The 19,092-nt window shown below is 42.1% G+C and overlaps 1 protein-coding gene across 7 annotated transcripts in view; it reads left to right on the top strand.

Annotated features, from left to right (window-relative positions):
- PANK1 (pantothenate kinase 1) overlaps positions 1-19,092 on the top strand; it is a 124,788-nt gene that overhangs the window by 54,804 nt on the left and 50,892 nt on the right. The window contains exon 1 of one of the 7 annotated variants that reach the window (XM_023226283.1): positions 5,015-6,173. The exons of 2 other annotated variants lie outside the window; for them this stretch is intronic. In XM_023226283.1, the coding sequence (XP_023082051.1) occupies positions 5,471-6,173 (703 nt within the window). In that variant the 5' untranslated portion in view covers positions 5,015-5,470. Of the gene's footprint in view, positions 1-5,014; positions 6,174-6,880; positions 7,076-13,443; positions 13,532-19,092 lie in introns of those variants that run through there. 4 more of the 7 variants (XM_023226284.2, XM_023226288.1, XM_023226289.1 and 1 more) reach the window with 4 other exon arrangements.

Consider the following 19,092-nt stretch of genomic DNA (forward strand, 5'->3'; position numbering starts at 1 on the left):
TTCATTGATTCCACACACACTTTTTCAGCTCCCATTTTGTGTCCAGTACTGTGTTGAGTCCTGGGGATTCAAAGATTCCCTTCTTCTTGTTTGGGTAGCTGAGACCTATCAGAAGTACTTCAGAGGCCAGGTATTTAAATTTATATATATAAGTGTATAAATTTATCCTACTTGCTTTCTAATTCAAACTTTTAATTTAAAACACACACACAGCTGGTCAAAATGAACACATTTTGTTTGGGGATTTTGAGTGGGGGGATTTGGTTTCTTGTTTGCAGGTCCTTGAGGATCCCCCCCACCAAAAAAATTGTAACAAAACATTTTAAGTGTAGCATTAGACTGAGATAGGCAGAGTGATATGGCTTACACCAGAGAGGCACCCAACCCAGCCTGGGAGTGATGCAGCTCAGGATGGAATGGGGATCTGCTTAGATTTGAATGTTGAAACCACATCCCCAGCTGCACAACCTGGAAACATAGAAATCAGCCAGCCATACCTCTCCCTCACCCTCCCATTGATCAAGTCCTATAGATTCTATCCTTAAATAATTCTTGAATCCACCCAGTGCTCTTATTCCAACTGCTGTGTCCTTTACTCAGTCCCTTATCACTTCTTAACTGTTTTTTTCCAGTAGTCTACTTGGTCTCCCTGACTAGGGATCTCGTTCCCCAATCTCCTTTCCAGGCTTCTGCTGAGGATCCTCCCACAATGCAAATCTGGTAGTTTTTATACTGCCTAAAACTCTTCAATAGTTTCCCACAGCCCTCAGTTAAAAGTCCAAACTCTTTCCTATGGGATAGAAAGCCATTTGAGATTTGGGTCCCATTCAATTGAAACTACCTTTGCAAGAATTATAACAAGGAGAAAATTATGACAGTGAAAGAGATCTGATCTAACCAACCACCATCTTGCCTTTACCCTCCAAACTGCCTTTAATCATTCCTGGGCTTAGGCCAAGCTAACTTTAGGAGACATTTAGTTTATAGTTTAAATGATAGTAGCCCTTCCCCAAAACTAAACCGTCTTTATAGGTTAGGCAGATAAGAGGAGCCTGAATTCTGCTAAAGTGTAGACATAAATGTTTACCAGTCATTATTCCAGACGTCACAAGATTTACAACTTTCACAAATACCCCTGCAGATAACATCACTATTGTAAAACCTAAGATTGGCCTTTTGAGATGTCTTTTCAGGGTTTTGCATTTTTGACAAACAGTCGCTCCATCTGGACCTGCCAACCTGTCCTCTGGCCCCTCCCAGAGGGCAGACTCAGCACACATGCAGCAGGACCATTTTCCACACGCCTATGATTGCATCCCCAGCCAATCAGCAGCACTCCATTCCCTGGTCTGCCAAATTATCCTTGAAAAACCACAGCCTCTGAATTTTCAGGGAGACTGATTTGAGTAATAAAACCCCAGTCTCCTGTTCAGCTGGCTCTGCGTGAATTAACTCTTTCTCTTGCAATTCCCCTGTCTTGATAAATCGGCTGTATCTGGGCAGCAGATAAAATGAGCTTGTTGGTTGGTTACATAAACTTTTCAGCTGTTACTACTCACCTTCTCCCTTCTCAAGCTGCTCTTCAGCCTTGTGGAACTCCTGGCAGTTTCCCAAAAATGCCAGGTTGTTTCAAATACACCCACAGAGTCTTGGCTCCTTCAGTTCTGAGTGAATTCTTTTAAACCTTCTCTCCCTATTCACCTGAAGAGAGGCCAATATTATTCAAAATTCAGTTTAAGGGTCATTTCCTCCCTGAACCCTGTTTTAGCTTCCATCTCAGCACCACTCCCCCACAATTCCCCACCCCTGACTCTGTCATTGCTCACTCTCTGGGGTCTTCTGGAGTTACCTCCCGCAGTATAGACGGCATACTTTGCTTCCTTCATTGTTTCTCCCAAACGTGATGATCATCTGCCTCAAATCCCCTGGTTTTGAAAAAGTTATTTTTTTAATTTAAAAAATATTTATTATCATCGTCGTTATCATCGTCATCACCTATTGATGAATCAGTCTATGGAACTGGAACCAGAATCTGTGCTTACAAAATATCCTGGGTTGCAAGTTACACTGCACGTTCATTTTTTGCAAAATGCCTTGAGCTTTATAAGATATGCATACTTTTCTGTATGTATGTCAGTTTTAATACAAAGTTAAAAAGGAAAAATTCCCTAGTTATTCTTACATAACACTGATGCTGGAGAATCACTGACTTTTCTCTCTCTACTGAATTGTAAGCCCTTTGAGGGCAGTGAAGCCATCTATCTTGTCTTTGTATTCCCAGCATGTTTTAGTGCCTACAACATAGTACACACAATAAATGATTAATAAATAAATGAGTAAGACCCAAGGGAGTGCACTGGTTTGTGGGATCCCTTCTCCCTCACTCTCTTCCAAACATTTGTTGCATGCCCCTCTTGGAGCACATGACAGCTCACGCCTCAAAGTTACACCTCCTACACACACCCCTGAATAAACCTGTGAGATGCCACCTGGCTGCTTCCCTACCATACGCTGGGTGTAACTGATCCAAGCACCCAGCCTGACAAGGGTAGGAGAAAGGAAGCAGGTGGAGGACGTTCTGTCCCATTACCAGTACTTTTGCCCTGCCTGGGTCTGAGCCACCTGGCTCAGGCCTTCCTCAGCAGGCCTGGGAATCAAGCTGGAAAAAATATGTCCTTGGAGATACTGCAATGCTAAAGCTTCTATTTGCATCTCTGATGTAAGTTGCTTCCTAAGCCACTCAGTTCAATTATGTGGGAATTTGAAAATGATATATTTGAATATTTAGGAGTGGCTGGTGATTTTTAGCAAATTTACAGTAGAAAATGAGGGGGACTCTGTGTGAAATATCATCTAAGTCAGGGTTGTCCAATCTTTTGGCTTCCATTGGCCACATTGGAAGAGGAAGAATTGTCTTGGGCCACACATAAAATACACTAACACTAATGATAGCTAATGAGCTAAAAAAAAAAAAAAAAAAAAAAAGTTGCAAAAATAAATTTGTGTTGGGCCGTATTCAAAGCCGTCCTGAGCCGCATGCAGCCTGCGGGCCACGGGCTAGACAAGCTTGATGTAAGTCATTTATCCAGTCACAAATTATTACCAAGTGCCTTCTAGGGACAGAGTGATGAACAAGTCATCTGCCTTAAAGATGCTAACAGTGAAGTGGGGTGAGATGGGCAATCAAATAATAATGTCTAACTTTTTCTAGCACTTACAATGTGCTGGACACTTTACATATATTAACCTTAAATAATGAGATTTACAGAATATGATTAACTATGAAGTTTGAGTGCAAAGCTTGAGGATAGCCACCTGGAAACACTCACTCCAAATGAGTGGGATCAGTGCTCCAAAGTGGAGAAGTTAAGATTTCACTTATACCGGCAGAGATGGAGAAGTTCCAGCAGATTTACATTTAACATACAAAACCAGTGCATATGCCACAGCGATTTGATTGGTTACAGACTGCTGCATTCCAAGGAAGATTATTACTCTGTGAGGAGAGGCAATGATCCAAGGGGTTCGTATCTCTGGCCGTGCTTGGTCTCCCTAATTATTTACAAGGAAAAAAGGCAAGGCCAGGCATGGTGGCTCATTCCTATAATTCCAATACTTTGGGAGGCCAAGGTGGGAGGATAACTTGAGTCCAGGAGTTGGAGGTTACAGTAAGCTATGACTGTGCCACTGTGCTCCAGCCTGGGTGAAGGAGTGAGACCCTGTCTCAAAAAAAAAAAAAAAGCAGAAGTTTGAATTATTTAATTTTACACATGTGTTATGCATTTCATCAGTCTAACAACTCAGTGGTGTCCTATTACTCTCAAGTTACAAATAAGGGAACAGATGCATTGTACAGTTACAAAGTGATAAGGAGTCATAAAGGGAGTACAAAGAGTAGGAAGAGGATATGGCAGGGAGACCTAATGTAGCCCTAAGGGTCAGGGAACATTCTCTAAATATGAGAAGTTAAACAGGAGATCTAAAGTTGGAGTTTAGTAGACAAAAGAGGTCTTAGAGAGACCTGCAGGCAATGGAAAGAGTAGAATGTTGTTTAAGGAACTGAAGGCAGCACAGGGAGCCCCTGATGAGACAGGAGAGGTAGGGAGGGGCCAGATCACCTGGGTTTTTTTGTCTGTCTTTAAATAGCATAAGGTTAGGGAAGCCAAGAGAGTTGAGATTTAGGGTTTAGTTCCACCTTTGCTCTTAATCTCAGCCATCTGTCTGCAGCTGAGTTTCCTGATGTGAAAAAAGTGTGCAAGAGTGGATGGACCAGAGTGCTCCAGTGGCCCCCATGGTTCTGAAACTCTGATTCTAGGTAAGGCTCTGCTGGAAGGAATTGCCAGATGCAAGCCCTAGATGCTGCTGAATGCACTGAAACCCAGGGGCCCTGCAACCCAGTAGCCAGCCAGCCCTTGCCAGACTCTGACTCCTCTGTAGATTAATTGCAAATCATGGAGAATATCACAAAATAAATCACACAATAAATACGGCTGTAAGCATGGTTTGTTCCGCTCCGTCGAAACAAAGGGTGAACTGCTTAATCATAACAGCATAATAAGGAAAACTAGCTTTCTGAGCATTTACTATGTGCCAGGATTGTACCAGGTACTTTTAGTAGATTCTCTCACAACAGCCCCCTGTTATGGATAGGAAAGTGAGGTCTCAAGAGATTGCATAACTTTAGGAAGGTACTCACCACTCAAATTAGTCCTGCATACTGAGCATGGACAGTCCCGTTTCCTATTGCCAGAAGTGTTACCTTAAGCAATAACGTTATCTGGGTTTGCTCAGTGGCTGAGTTGTAATTTGAACCCACTGCTAACTCCAAAGCTCTTGGTGTTGGTCACCACGTGATGCCGCCTTCCCTTCTTAGAAGAGGCAACTCCTTACTCTATAAATAACATGACATTGTCTTTTGAAGTCCTTTCTGGGTGAGGAAAGTGCTTTTTATAGCATGGAATTGCTCCTGTTTATTTGGTCTCTTTCAGCACCTATTAATCCTGCCTACAGTTTTGTCCTTCACTGTCCTTACACTGTATTCCTAGGTTTCCTCCCTGCAAAAGACAACTCCATGAGACCACTTGGTGTTTGTGTGTGTGTGTGCCAGCAAAGAAATTTCACTCCCCTCCCTCCCCAAGTCTGCCTACTTTTCTATAAATAATTGTTCTCCTCCCGCCCCTCAGGCCTCTAAGTAGTTTGGTCACTTAACCAAACGCACAGACACACACGCGCGCGCGCGTAAGCACACACAAAGCGGGGAGGGTAGCGTGAATGACCTTGCAAAGGTATCTTGCCCACTGGGGACAGGATTAGCAAACAAACCTCTGCAAATATTTGTCTTCCTCCCGTATTCCTCCTGAAGCGGTTCGCTCCTCTCGCTGTCTCTCCCAGACCCCTCTCGTTTTCACTCCGCCATACAAAGCCCAACCCGCCCATCTCCTCTCTGCAAGCCCAGAGAACTTGATTCCCCATGTTGAAACTCGTCGGTGGCGGTGGCGGGCAGGACTGGGCATGCTCAGTGGCGGGGACCAGTCTGGGAGGCGAGGAAGCCGCGTTTGAAGTCGCGCGGCCCGGGGCTCGAGGGAAGGCGGGCGACGGGAGCCCCGGCTGGGGGTGCGCGGGGATCCCCGATTCCGAGCCCGGAGCTGGCGTGCTCCAGGCTGGCGCCGTGGGGCCGGCGCGCGGGGGGCAGGGCGCGGAGGAGGTGGGGGAGTCGGCAGGAGGAGGGGAGGAGCGCCGGGTTCGCCATCCCCAGGCGCCGGCTCTGCGGCTGTTGAATCGGAAGCCGCAGGGAGGATCCGGGGAAATAAAGACGCCCGAGAATGACCTCCAGCGAGGCCGCCTGAGCCGGGGCCCGCGCGCAGCCCCGCCAGCACCCGGTATGGGCGACCGCAGCGGGCAGCCGGAGCGCTCGGCCCCGCACTCCCCTGGGGCCCCCGTGGGCACCAGCGCCGCCGCTGTGAACGGGCTGCTGCACAACGGCTTCCACCCGCCGCCAGTCCAGCCGCCGCTCATCTGCAGCCGGGGTCCCGTGGGCGGCAACGACGCAGTGCCCCAGCGCCTCCCGCTCCTACCGGAGCTCCAGCCGCAGCCACTGCTCCCTCAGCATGATTCCCCGGCCAAGAAATGCCGGCTGCGGAGGAGGATGGACTCGGGGAGAAAGAACAGGCCGCGTAAGTCCCGCTGGGAGGGGAGCGCGGGCGCAAGGCAGACGCAGCGTGCGGGGCCCGGGACTGGGAGCGGCTGGGGCAGACGCCGCAGCACGTCCCGTGCGCCCCCGCGTCTGCGGTCAAGGGACTGCAGAGTGGGTTCCTGGGACTGATTCTTTTCCCAGGGGGCACCAAGCACTACAGGTCGTTGCCTGAGCCTGCCTTTTGCTCGCTTCTATCCGTAGAATGGGGCGATTGGACACGGAGCTTGAGCGGGTCCCTAGGTCAAGGATCTATAATAGGCGAACGCTCTGTCCGCCTTTCTAACTGGTGGCTGAGAAAAGCATGTGTGTGAACATTTGCTGGGGTCCAGGAGTGAGGATAAAGTGGGCGACACACCGAGGGTGCCCTCTCCTTTCTCACCCCTCTCGCTTCTCTGAGCGCGTCCTGCTGGGGTTGCCTGCCCTTTGAATCACTGAGTAGCCGGCAGCGTCTCGGGTCTATTGGAAAGCGCAAGTCTGGAGGCGTGGAGTTTAACAACCCCCCAAATCACAGCCTATTAGACGCTGTTTCTTCACAGCCAATGAGAGGGTTTTTTGGGAGGGACACACCCACTGATACCATGTGGGCCGGAACTATGTGGACCAATGAAGATTGGAGGTGGATTTTTTTTTTTCAAAGAGGGGGGAGGTTGAGTTGAGGGTTTGTAATTGTAATACACACTGCAGAAAGCCGAAGTGCATTATTTCACAATCTAAAGCTTGTATATATAATGGTAGTTTGTAAAGTGTACCTTCCCCACAGGACGTTGTGGGATGTAAATTTGTAAGTCGAGTTTACAGCTGGTTTTTCTTAGCTGAACCTCATTCAACTGGTTACTTCTTTGTGGGTATCTTTAATGAAGCTTATAAATGGCAAAAATCAAAGTAAGTACAGTAAATGCTAATAAATGACTGCATTTGAGCACACACCTTTTGCATAGAGGTTATGATGTTCGATATAGGGAAAATGTTAAGTAGGTTTTGGATTTCTGTAAAAGTTTAATGTTTGGCAAATAACACCTTCACTTTTCCCTGTTTCTATGTTTTTTTTGACTCTTAACTTTTCTGCATTGGATTAAGGTTTCTAAGACCTTGGAAAGGACTTTGACATGACTGTGGGTGACTCTGGTACTTGTATCTTGTGGGTTTGAAATGTTAAGTTTGTAGGTTAAGATTTTGTGTGGAACTTTGAAGCCAAACAGCAGATTTGGCTAAAGTTGTAAGGTGTAAGGTTGTAATCTAGCACATGAATTTTTATTTGCTTTTGTTTTTGATACTTGCTAGAAAATGACTTTCATTCGTATTAATATTTTAAAAGTCAGGGCTTAATATTGATTACCTGTGGTTTATAAACCTGTTTTACTTATTTTGAAGCTACATTTCAGTTATTTCTCTGATCTACATTGACAGATTGTACTAGAGTTTGCAATGAAAATAGCTAAAATATAATGAAAGTGAGCTTCTGACTTAATCTTCTATGTTTAATTGAGGATATAACAACTCTTGAAATAACTTCTGAGGAATTGAAAACACACCTTCTAAGAATACCTTGAAGACAGAGAAAAACTAACCTGAGCCTTAACTTGTGCTTGCAAACCCACAGAAATTATTTTAAAATGCAAAAAAGTGTAACTATCTGCCTGTGTGCTTTGTGTCAGAAATTAAAGTGGTTTATATTTCTTACAAAATAAAAATCCTAGTTGTTTTAAGTTTCATGAACACAATTGTTACTTACAATTTTTTAAAAATGGTTTGTCAAAATTGGATTTACATTATTTACCATGTTTTCTTCTCTCAGATTTGAACAACCATTTCTAAAATAAATTTTACATGTTCCGAGGAGTCAAATCTGGCCTTTTCACTACCAAAATATCTTAGTTAAAAATGGCTTAACTTAATATCTTTGTGCCTTGCCTATTGACATTCACATATCTTTATAAAAAGAATATTGTCCAATCAGTTGATATTTAGTTACTCTAAGAGGAAGTAGGTACTCTAAGAGGAACATTTACGCACTCTGTGAGTATTTACATACTCTAAGCTTATTCCTATTTACTGATGACTGACAGATTTTACAGGAACAATTTTTGCAAAGAGTAGTTGGGTGCTTTAAGTGCAAACTTTAGTGTGTGTCAGTGGCGAAGCATCAACTAGACAAATAATTATTTCCTCCTGGTCAGTTACAACAGTTTGGCCTCTGTCCAAACAAGATGTGTGTTAAGACAGCCAGTGTTAACACTTGTAAAGGTATCTGGAATGCATATGTGGATAGGTGTGTTTCTATTTTGTAATATTCTGGCAAAGGACAATACACATTAAAATACTTGATGTTTGAAAATGATGGATGGAATAAAACAGATCAGTATTTTTAGATTATTTAACAAATTTTAATCTGACCTCTCAGTGCCGAGACTATTCACCATCCTGCAATCTAAAAATCAGACCAGTGGCAGGTTAATTTTGCTAAACCAGGAAAGGAGAATGTTGTCCACTCTTTTCATCTAAAGTGCCATCACCTCACTCTACTTGTCCTTAAAAGGCTTTTCTTAGACTACTTAATATCAGGCTTCCTTAGGTACTTTACCCATCTCTGCTACTTAGCAGCAGTGTGATCTTAACCAAGTTACTAGGTCAAATCTTGAACTGCTGGAGCTAGGCTAGGTGATCTCCAAGTGCTGTTTCCTGTACCTTCAGAATTCTATGACACTTCAGAGCTGACAGTTCTTCCTACTAGATGACACTAGTTATCTGCTCTGCCATTGACTTAACATTTAATTATGAATGGATTTTTTTGCCTTGTGCTGATTTTTTTGTTTGTTTGTTTGTTTGTTTTGTTTTGTTTTGTTTTTGAGACGGAGTCTGGCTCCATCGCCTAGGCTGGAATGCAGTGGCACGATCTCCGCTCACTGCAAGCTCCGCCTCCCGGCTTCACGCCATTCTCCTGCCTCAGCCTCCGGAGGAGCTGAGACTACAAGGCGCCCACCACCACGCCCAGCTAATATTTTGTATTTTTCGTAGAGACGGGATTTCACCGTGTTAGCCAAGATGGTCTCATCTCCTGACCTTGTGATCCGCCCAACTTGGCCTCCCAAAGTGCTAGGATTACAGGCGTGAGCCACCGCGCCCAGCCGCCTTGTGCTGATTTTATCATGTGTGTTCTGTGTGTTACTTGTCTCCCCAATTAAATTGAATGTCTGATTATAGACGATACATTTTTTCTCATATGCCTTGCACCTTGGGTACAAGTGTATATGACTGATGTCACAGAAAAAAAGGTACAAGTAACCCTATCACTACCTCACTGAGGAAGCCATCTCCACCTCCACAACAGACTTTGATAAAAGTCCTTCAGTGGAGTTTCTTTGAGGTATCAGTAGGGAGATTCCTTTGATCTGCTCCTTGGTGCGCTGATTCTCTGAAGCACAATTAAGTAGCACCTCATAGGGTCACCTCATTTAACAAATATTTTGAAACTAATGCTGAGGTACTGTGAATGCTAATGTGTTGTAAATGGTATGCTCTTTTAAGGTGCTTGAATCCCAGCTGGATGATCTTAGCAGGTTACTTTACCTGTATGTTTCAGTTTCATATCAATAAAATGGAGATAATCTTACTACCTTGTGGGGCTGCTATGAGGATTAAATGAGATAATATATACAAAGAATCCTGTTTGGCACATAGAACTTATTGATAAATGGCAGCTCTCATCATCACTGTCACACTACGCATTGTCCACCATTAATCCATAGGACAAGGCATTTGAGCTGGCACATACAACCTCAGGCTGACTTTCTTCATTTTACAAAACTACAGGCCAGGTTCAGTGGCTCATGCCTATAATCCCAGTACTTTGGGAGGCCAAGAGAGGAGGATCTCTTGAGCCCAGAGGTTCAAGACCAGACTGGACAACGTAGGGAGACCCCATCTCTACAAAAACTAAAAGTAAAAAAGTTTAGCCGAGCATGATGACATGTGCCTGTGGTACCAGCCACTCAGGAGGCTGGGGCAGGAGGATTGCTTGAGTTTCCAAAGTCGAGGCTGCAGTGAACCATGATTGTGCCACTGCACTCCAGCCTGGGACACAAAACAAGACCCTGTCTCTACTCTAAATAAATAAACAAACAAACAAATACAGGCTTAGAATAAGAAAGATCAAAGAGTTGTATTTGATCAGCTATAATACTATTCCTATCCCACAATTCTTTTTTCTTTTCCTTTTTTCCTTCCTTTCTTTTTTTTTTTTTTTTTTTTTGGCCTTTTTTCCCCCTCAGTATAGCTAAAAATGTTGGATAGCACAAAAATGTAGGAACAAAGCAGGAAAAGTACTTGTGATCCCACCACTTAGAGAAAGCAACTGTTTAAAATGTACCATATTTTAATGATAATTTTGGATCATACTAAGATAACTTTTTTATTAAAAATTTTAGTATAAGCATTTTCTTATGGCATCTAAACATCATCCTTAATGGTTGTATTATATTTCTGATATTCCATTATATAGATATTCCAAAATCTATTTAACCTATCTCTTGCAGCTTTAGGCTACGCACAGGGTCTTTATATCACAAAGCACACACACACAAACACAAACTTTGAATCACTAATTCTAACATTGTAGTCTTGATTAGAACTTGGAGTATTTTGCTGTATTAGAAAGCAGAAGTATGGCAGCAACAACTTTTTACATAACTCTTTTTCCCTAAAGTTATTTTCAATAATATTGGTGAATATATACTTTTTAGAGGAGGAACAGAAATGACACAAAGTGGTATATAGATGTTGTCTTGAAACCTGGATATTTTAGACACCAAGGACACTGTTTAGAAAAGCCATAACACTAGTGGAGAGAGGAGAAGAATGCAAAGGAAATAATTGAGTCACTGAACACTACACTGCAGAAAGGCAAACATGTGAGTATCATCTGAAGGGCTCAAGGACATGTGCTACCTTATTCCATCTCATCCCAGTGTGTGGCAACAGGCAGGAATGATGAGTAGATGCATGCAGTCAGCCTTCTGGTCGGAGGTTCTGACTTCTCAAATCATCCAGATAGCAGAAAATGAGAGTTAATTATGCACGTAGCATACTGGTGGGTACAGACTGAAAAACCCCAAATCTGTTACCAGTTTTAGCCATCATTGTGAAAGTATGAGGCTTTAATTTCCAAAATATTGGGATGTTTAGCTTTGGCACTTGGACTTTACATTACCCTTGAATCAGGCTAATTAGAAAAACCAGTATAAAAAAGATAAATAAGGAAAATTGGTTGTATCTGCATAGAGTATGGATGCATACAGTATTTTTAACAATTAATGTTAACATAATCAATACTTCTAGATGAATGAGAGACATTGCAACTTAAAACACAAAAGACTAAAATGGAAAGCAGGAGCACACTCTAGTATTGCTACCTTCTAGGGCGTGGTCAAATTCCCAAGTTTGTCAATTAAGCTGTGAATTGTACAATACACATTTGAATTGATGAATAATAATTTAAGGCCCAAGTGTCCAGTGTCCAACTGGTTAAGGATCAGGATTCTATTAAACATACGAACACTGCTTTTCCTGCAAAAGACCAGTAAGTGAATTTCAACATTAATATAATACAAAGCATATTTTATTTGGCATAGTGACCAAAGACACAAACGGTGTTGTTGCTTCTTGACATGTGAGACATTTAACAAGTGACTAAAACAAAACCCATCATGGTTTTGGAGACAGAATAAGTAGGGGAAACAAAGGAGTATTGGTTTTAACTGACAGGCTGTTTTGTGTGTGTGTGATAGCCTGCGTTTTAATATTTTGTGTGTGTATATGTTAAGTATGAACCAATTATTATGAAAACTAATCAGGGTTTGACTTATAACATATTTAATTACATATGCTTTAGGTTTAATAGGTAAGCCAGTATTCATCTTGGGACCTTGGGATGACAAGTATTTAGTGTACCCACTGTGGCGTACAGAATTTTTAAGTAGACCTTTTCTCTAGATAGTACAGCTGTCAAGCTTGGTACCTCATTACTTAATTTATGACACCTTTTAAATGCCTGGAGTTGTTGGGTAATTGTGTGTGTGTGTGTATGTGTGTGTGTATTCTCTCCTTGAGAGTATATTTGAGAGTAGCGGATGATTCAAAGGGGCAAAGAAATATTATTTTTAAAGAGAATTACATCAGAATAATGACCTCGACCTCTAACAGATTTCTCTATTGTTAGGAAAGAAAGTGGAAAAAGTCATGACAGTAGCTCCGATTTACACAGTAATGAGAGTAGCTATTATTGAGTGACATCTCTGTGTCCGTTCTGTATGTGCTTTTACAAAAGCATGCAATTCCCACTCCTGCTCTCTATTTTAAAGACGGGCAAAGAGAGGCTCAAAAGAGCAAAGCAACCTGTCCAAAGACCTGTAATCAGTGAATGACAGGACCAAAACCGTAACCCAAGTCTATCTTCCTTGCCAACTGGCTTTGTTTTCTACCACAATAAGCCTATTACTTATGTTGGGGAAAGGATATGTGTTCTGTCAAATTTTTGGAAAAGATAGGTGCATGTAATCTGTACACCTCTGGCAAAACGCTCATCCATGTGTCTGTGGAAGTAACAGTAGCCAACATTGAGGAGCACTCACTGTGTGCTAGGCACTAAGTTAGACATGTAGATTCTCTCATCAAATATTTCCAGCAACCTGTGAGTAGATGCTGTCATTATCTTCCTTCTACAAATGAGGAAACTGAGGGCTCAGGACTCAGGGTAAAACTATTTGGGTTAAGATTTTGACTGTCCTGGGCAAGGCCCTAGTGGGTTCCATGAAGCAAGTGTGGGTTGGGTTCTGTGGTGTAAAGAGCTTTGTTGCCACCAGACCTGGATTCAGATCCTCATTCCCTGCTTACTAGCAGTGAAGCCTTAGGTGAGATTCTTAACTTCATCAAGGCTCACTGTTGAATAGAGATAATGGTGGCCATCTTATTAGTTGTAGTAATAACCAAATGTGGAAAATGTATATCAAGTGTAGTACCATGTCTGGACCCTAGTACATGCGTAGTAAAAGATATCTTACTATTTATCATGGTTTGAATGTGTCCCCTAGAACCCATGTTTTGGAAATGTAATCTCCAATGCAACAGTGTTAGAAGGTGGGGCGTAATGGGGGATGTTTAGGTCATGAGGGCTCCACCCTTATGTATGGGTTAATGCCAATTGTAAAAGGACTTGAGGCTGCAAGTTCAATCTCTTGCTCTTTCTCAAGCATGCTCTTTTGCCTTTCTGCCATGGGATGATGCAGCAAGAAGGCCCTCACCAGATGCAGTCCCTCGATCTTGGACTTCTCAGCCTCCAGAACTGTAAGCCAAATAAATTTCTGTTCGTTATTAATTACCCAGTCACAGGTATTCTGTTATAACAGCACAAACTGGACTAAGACAGAAAACTGGTACTGAGAATTGGGGCTGTTGCTATAACAAATACCTGAAAATATGAAAGCGGTTTTGGAACTGGGTAACAGGTAGAGGCTGGAAGAATGTGGGGAAGCAGGCTATGAAAAGCCTGTGTTGCTATAAACAGAGCATTAAATGTGATTCTGGTGAAGGCTGAGAAGAGGAGGAGAGCTGTAGTAAAAGTCTAAATCTGCTTAGAGATTAATTATGTGATAGTGATGAGAATGTTGGTAGAAATAAGAACAAAAAAGGCAATTCTGATGAGATCTCAGATGGAAAAGAGGAATAAGGTATTGGAAACTGGAGTAAAAACCAGCCTTGTTATGAAGTGGCAAAGAATTTGACTTAATTGTGTCTGTACCCTAAGGCTTTATGGAAGGCAGAATGTAAGAGCAATAAACTACAATATTTGATGGAAGAAATTTCTAAGCAAAATATTAACTGCATACAGGAAAAGAGAAGAGAGAAATGATTTAAAGATGAAATTTACAATTAAAAAGGAAACAGAATTTAGGGATTTGAAGGATTCTTATCCTGGTCATGTGGTAGAGAATCAAAGAACATTTTCAGGAAAGAAGACCAAGGGTGTGGGCAAGCAACCAATTGATAAGGACATCAGTAGGGATAGAAGGAAACCAGAGGCTGTGCATTAGTACAATGGAAGAATGACTCTGAAGGCATTTTGGAAATGACTGATGCTGTTCCTTCCATCACAGGCACATGGTGCCATGACCTCTAAGAAGGAAGTACAGTTATGCCCCACATATAGACCTTCTCACCAAGGAAGGAGCACATATACAAAGGTAGTCCTATAAGATTATAACTGAGCTGAAAAATTCTTATTGCCCATTGGTATCATAACCATCGTAACATCATAACTCAATGTGTTGCTCATCTGTTTTTGGAGATGATGGTATAAACCTACTGGCTGCCAGTCATATAAAAATATAGCACATTCAATTATGTATAATACCTAATACCTTCCAGTGAGACAAGATGTGGAGGTGGAAGACAGTGAAATTGATGACCCTGACTCTGTGTAGACCTAGGTTAATGTGTGTGTTTGTGTCTTTGTTTTTAACAAATAAGTTTAAACAGTAAGAAAAAATAAAATAAAAAATTTTTAAAATAGAAAAAAGCTTATAGAATGAGAATATACGGAAAATATTTTTGTATGCCTATGCACTGTGTTTGTGTTTTAAGCCAAGTGTTATTACAAAAGAGTCAAAAAATTTTAGAAATTAGAAAGTTTATAAAGTAAAAATGTTATAGTAAGCTAAGTATAATTGATTACTGAAGAAATACATTTCTTTTTATAAATTTAGTGTAGCCTAAGTGAACAATGTTTGTAAAGTCTACAGTGTGTACAGTGATGTCCTAGGCCTTCACATTTACTCACCACTCGCTCACCCAGAGCAACTTTCAGTCCTGAAAGTTCCTGTATATGCCCTATACAGGTACACCACTTTTTGTCTTTTATACTGTATTTTTACTGTACCTTTTCTATGTTTAGATCTGTTTAGATACCCAAATACTAACCATTGTTACAATTGCCTACAATACTCAGCACAGTAACGTGCTGTACAGGTTTACAGCTTGGGAGCAATAGGGTTTACAATATAGCCTAGGTCTGTAGGAGGCTATACCATCTAGGGTTGTATAAGTACACTCTATGCTGTTTGCACAATGACAAAATTGCCTAATGACACTTCTTTTCTCTGAAAATATCCTTGTCATTACGTGACATGTGACTGTATAACAAAAGAGAGACCTAGTGTGCCCTCTGGATCTTGGAGTTCACTGCTTAGGGCTGCCTGAAGTCTCTGCTCTCCACATTTCAGTACAGTGCTTCTTGCTCACCCCACCCATGGCTCAAGGGTGTTCTGGTGTGGCTCAGGCCACAGCTTTGGAATGTGCAAGCAGCAAATCTTGGTGGCATCCATGTGGTGTTAAGTCTACAGACATGTGGAGTATAAGAATTGTGGAGGCAGGCCGAGTGCGGTGGTTCATGCCTATAATCCCACCACTTTGGGAGGTCAAGGCAGGCGGATCACAAGGTCGGGAGATGGAGACCATCCTGGCTAACACCGTGAAACCCCATCTCTACTAAAAATACAAAAAAAAATAGCGGGGTGTGGTGGCATGCACCTCTAGTCCCAGCTACTCAGGAGGCTGAGGCACAAGAATCGCTTGAACCTGGGAGGTGGAGGTTGCAGTCAGCCGAGATTGCGCCACTGCACTCCAGCCTGGGCGACAGAGCAACACTCCATCTCAGAGAAAAAAAAAGAATTGTGGGGACATGGCTAGATTTCAGAAGATATCATAGACAGCCTCATGGCCCAGGCAGACACATGTTGCAGGGGTGGAGCCACCCAGAGAGCCCCTACTAGGGCAATGTGCAGCATAACTTTGGGGTCAGAGCTACTGCAGAGAGTCTCCCAGAGCAATGCCTAGTAAAGCCTAAGGAGTGGGCTTACACCAACACTCCAGAATTCCAGAACTACCAGCATGAAACACCAGCCAGGAGAGCCACAGGCATCTGACACCAGCCTGTGAGAGTCGCTGCATGGGTAGTACCAAGCAAAGCTATAAGGGTAGGCCTGCCTACCTGAGGCCTTGGGAGCCCAACTGCCACTCCAGTGTTCCCAGATGGTAGGATGTGGAGTCAAGGAAGATTATTCTGGAGCCTTAAGATTTAGTGTTGTTTGCCCTGTTAGGTTTTGGATTGACTTAAGACTATCCCTTTCTTCTTGCCTATTTGTCTCTTTTGGAAAGGGAATGTCTATCCTGTGCCTATTCCACCATTGTATTTTGGAAGTAAGTAACTTGTTTGATTTCATAGGCTTACAGCTAGAGGGAAATGTGCCTCAAGATGAATCCTGCCTTGAATCTCATCCATATCTGATTCAGATGAGACTCTGTACATTGAACTTCTGGGCTGATGCTGGAAAGTTATGACTTTTGGGGCTATTACATGAAATGAATGTATCTTTTATGTGAGAAGAACATGAATTTGGGGAGCCAGGGTGGAATATTGTGGTTTAAATGTGTCCCCTAGAAAGCATGTGTTGAAAATCCCCAGTGTAACAGTGTTGGGAGATGGAGCTTAATGGGAGACATTTAGGTCATGAGGGCTCCATCCCCATGAATAATTAGTGCCATTATAAAAGGGTTTGAGGCTGTGAATTCAGTCTCTTGCTCTCTTGTGCACGCATGCTCTTTTGCCCTTTCACGCTTCCATCATGGGATGACGCAGCAAGAAGGTCCTTGCCATGTGCAGCCCCCTAGTCTTGGCCTTACTAGCCTCTAGAATTGTGAGCCAGATAAATTTCTGTGTCATTACAAATCACCAGTCTCAAGTGTTCTGTTATAACAGCACAAAATGGACTAAGACACTATTAATACTAGTTTTATTTATATTAATAGAGGATATTTTATTTCTCTCTCTATATATATATCTATATATATATATATTTGCTAAATGATCAACTGTGTAGACATTTAATATTAATGTCATTGCTGTTATTTAATTACAGAGGCTTCCAAGACTCTGAAATACCAGGATTTCCACAAACTCATCTTGCCCTGACTGGGAATCTTTTGGGGACTGGATTTCAGAGGATTCCCCAATCCGATCTGATATCATCTCTTCAATGGAAGCTTCCCTAATACCCTCTCATGTTTCTAGAAGCAGGACACATGACCTATGTCACAAGTCTTGACCTGATTGTCATAGATTGCCTCACCAAGTATAGCATACCCTCTCTGAGAGTGATGCTGGCAAATTAGTGACTAAGAGGACTGTGGAATTTATTTGATTGCTAATCTTGTGTCAGGACATGGTTATTTTTGAAAAAAGGAAGTATCCTCTTTTGATCTTAACTGTTTGATATCTCAGCCCTTGAGTGAGGTAGTTATATGCAAAGAAGATGAGAAAGATGAGAAAAGTGAGTATTTTTCCTTTATAAAAGCCACATGATTGAACAAGACTTCAGAATTCAGAACAGCTACATCCAGTTCTTGGATCATTTTTTTAACCCATTCTCCAATAATTGAAAAAATGTCCTTGCAAATATGTGCAAGACTCTGGAATCTTCCTCTGGCAGATGATGAATGAGATGACTATTTCCAGGTGCTTGCCTTCAACACCAGCACCTGCACCTTCTAGTACTCTTGGCCTTGATCCTACATTGAATCTGAGGCTGCAAGGACTTTAGATAGAGGCTCAGGACAGACTGGACCTGTATGAACCTCTGTGAGTTATAGTTAGCCTGGGCAACCAGTTACTTGGATCCCTCCGGGGCTTCTGGACAAACAACTCTTTTATAGCCCAAGGTAGATCATCAGGGGTGACCAGAGATAGGAATAGATTCGTTGACTTCAAGATTGACATGAGTTAGCAGTACGGTGAGGCTTCCAGCAAAATGGAAGCACTCAATAAATGTTAGCTATTATTATTGTGGTGGTGTTAGATGTTCTTCCTTATACTAACTCAAAATCTGTCTCCCTATAACTTCTACCCCATGGACAATTCAATATATCCAATTCGTCTTCTACATAACAGCTCATGAGATACTTAAAGATAGCTATGTTATCTTGACTTTTTTGGGTTCTCCTCTTTGAAGAACCAAGACCAATACTCTTGCCTGCCAGATTCTACCTATGTGACTCAGTGCAGGTTATACTGGGTTGCTGACAAGTATTTAAGCAAGTTTGGAGGTTGACTTCTTGGGGTAGTCATAAAGGAGATCAAGTAAGTGTTGACCTGGGTGGCCTTGAACTCTGAGATTTAGTGATTTCCATTAAACCTACAGGGACTAACCAGTTTTTAATTTCTTTGGGCTAGGCACTGTGCTAGACTCTGCATGTGTTATTTGGTTTCATGTGACTCTAAGCTAGAGTGTAACCTGAAGCCAACTATATGGCTTGATTTATTCACTCAGATGCTATAATCACTCCAGAAATCCCTAAACCCTGTGTGTGAGTCAGGACCTGAACATTAGTGGAACCTGTTTACTATTCATACTCCCCCAACTACCTATGTTTGATTTAAAACAAAAAAAGTTAAAGAGATGCTGTGTTTTTAGGATGTTCCATGCTAGGAAGTTAGTATACATTTGACTAAGGAGATAATCACATCTTCTTACCTTTTATGGAAAGTCTTATCCTTTTTCGTGGAAGGTTTTTACTTTGAGAAAGGGTCCAAAAGTGATTTATTCTTTGGGGTTACCACATAATATTTCATTAACACTTTTGAAGAGTGGTAGGGGTACCATTAATTATGCCAGTACTACAGATATAAACTGGGACTATCCTAGGCAAACCAGGAGTCTCAGCGTTGTGCTAAAGCCAACTTATACAGGCTATGGGTGTGTATATGCATGACTTCCCAACTCTGCATTTCAATATTCTTATGCTGATAGCTTGAAATTGGCCGTAATGGATATATATATACACCATGGAAATTG

Source organism: Piliocolobus tephrosceles, chromosome 9, assembly GCF_002776525.5.
Source record: "Piliocolobus tephrosceles isolate RC106 chromosome 9, ASM277652v3, whole genome shotgun sequence".
Taxonomy (NCBI): domain Eukaryota; kingdom Metazoa; phylum Chordata; class Mammalia; order Primates; family Cercopithecidae; genus Piliocolobus; species Piliocolobus tephrosceles.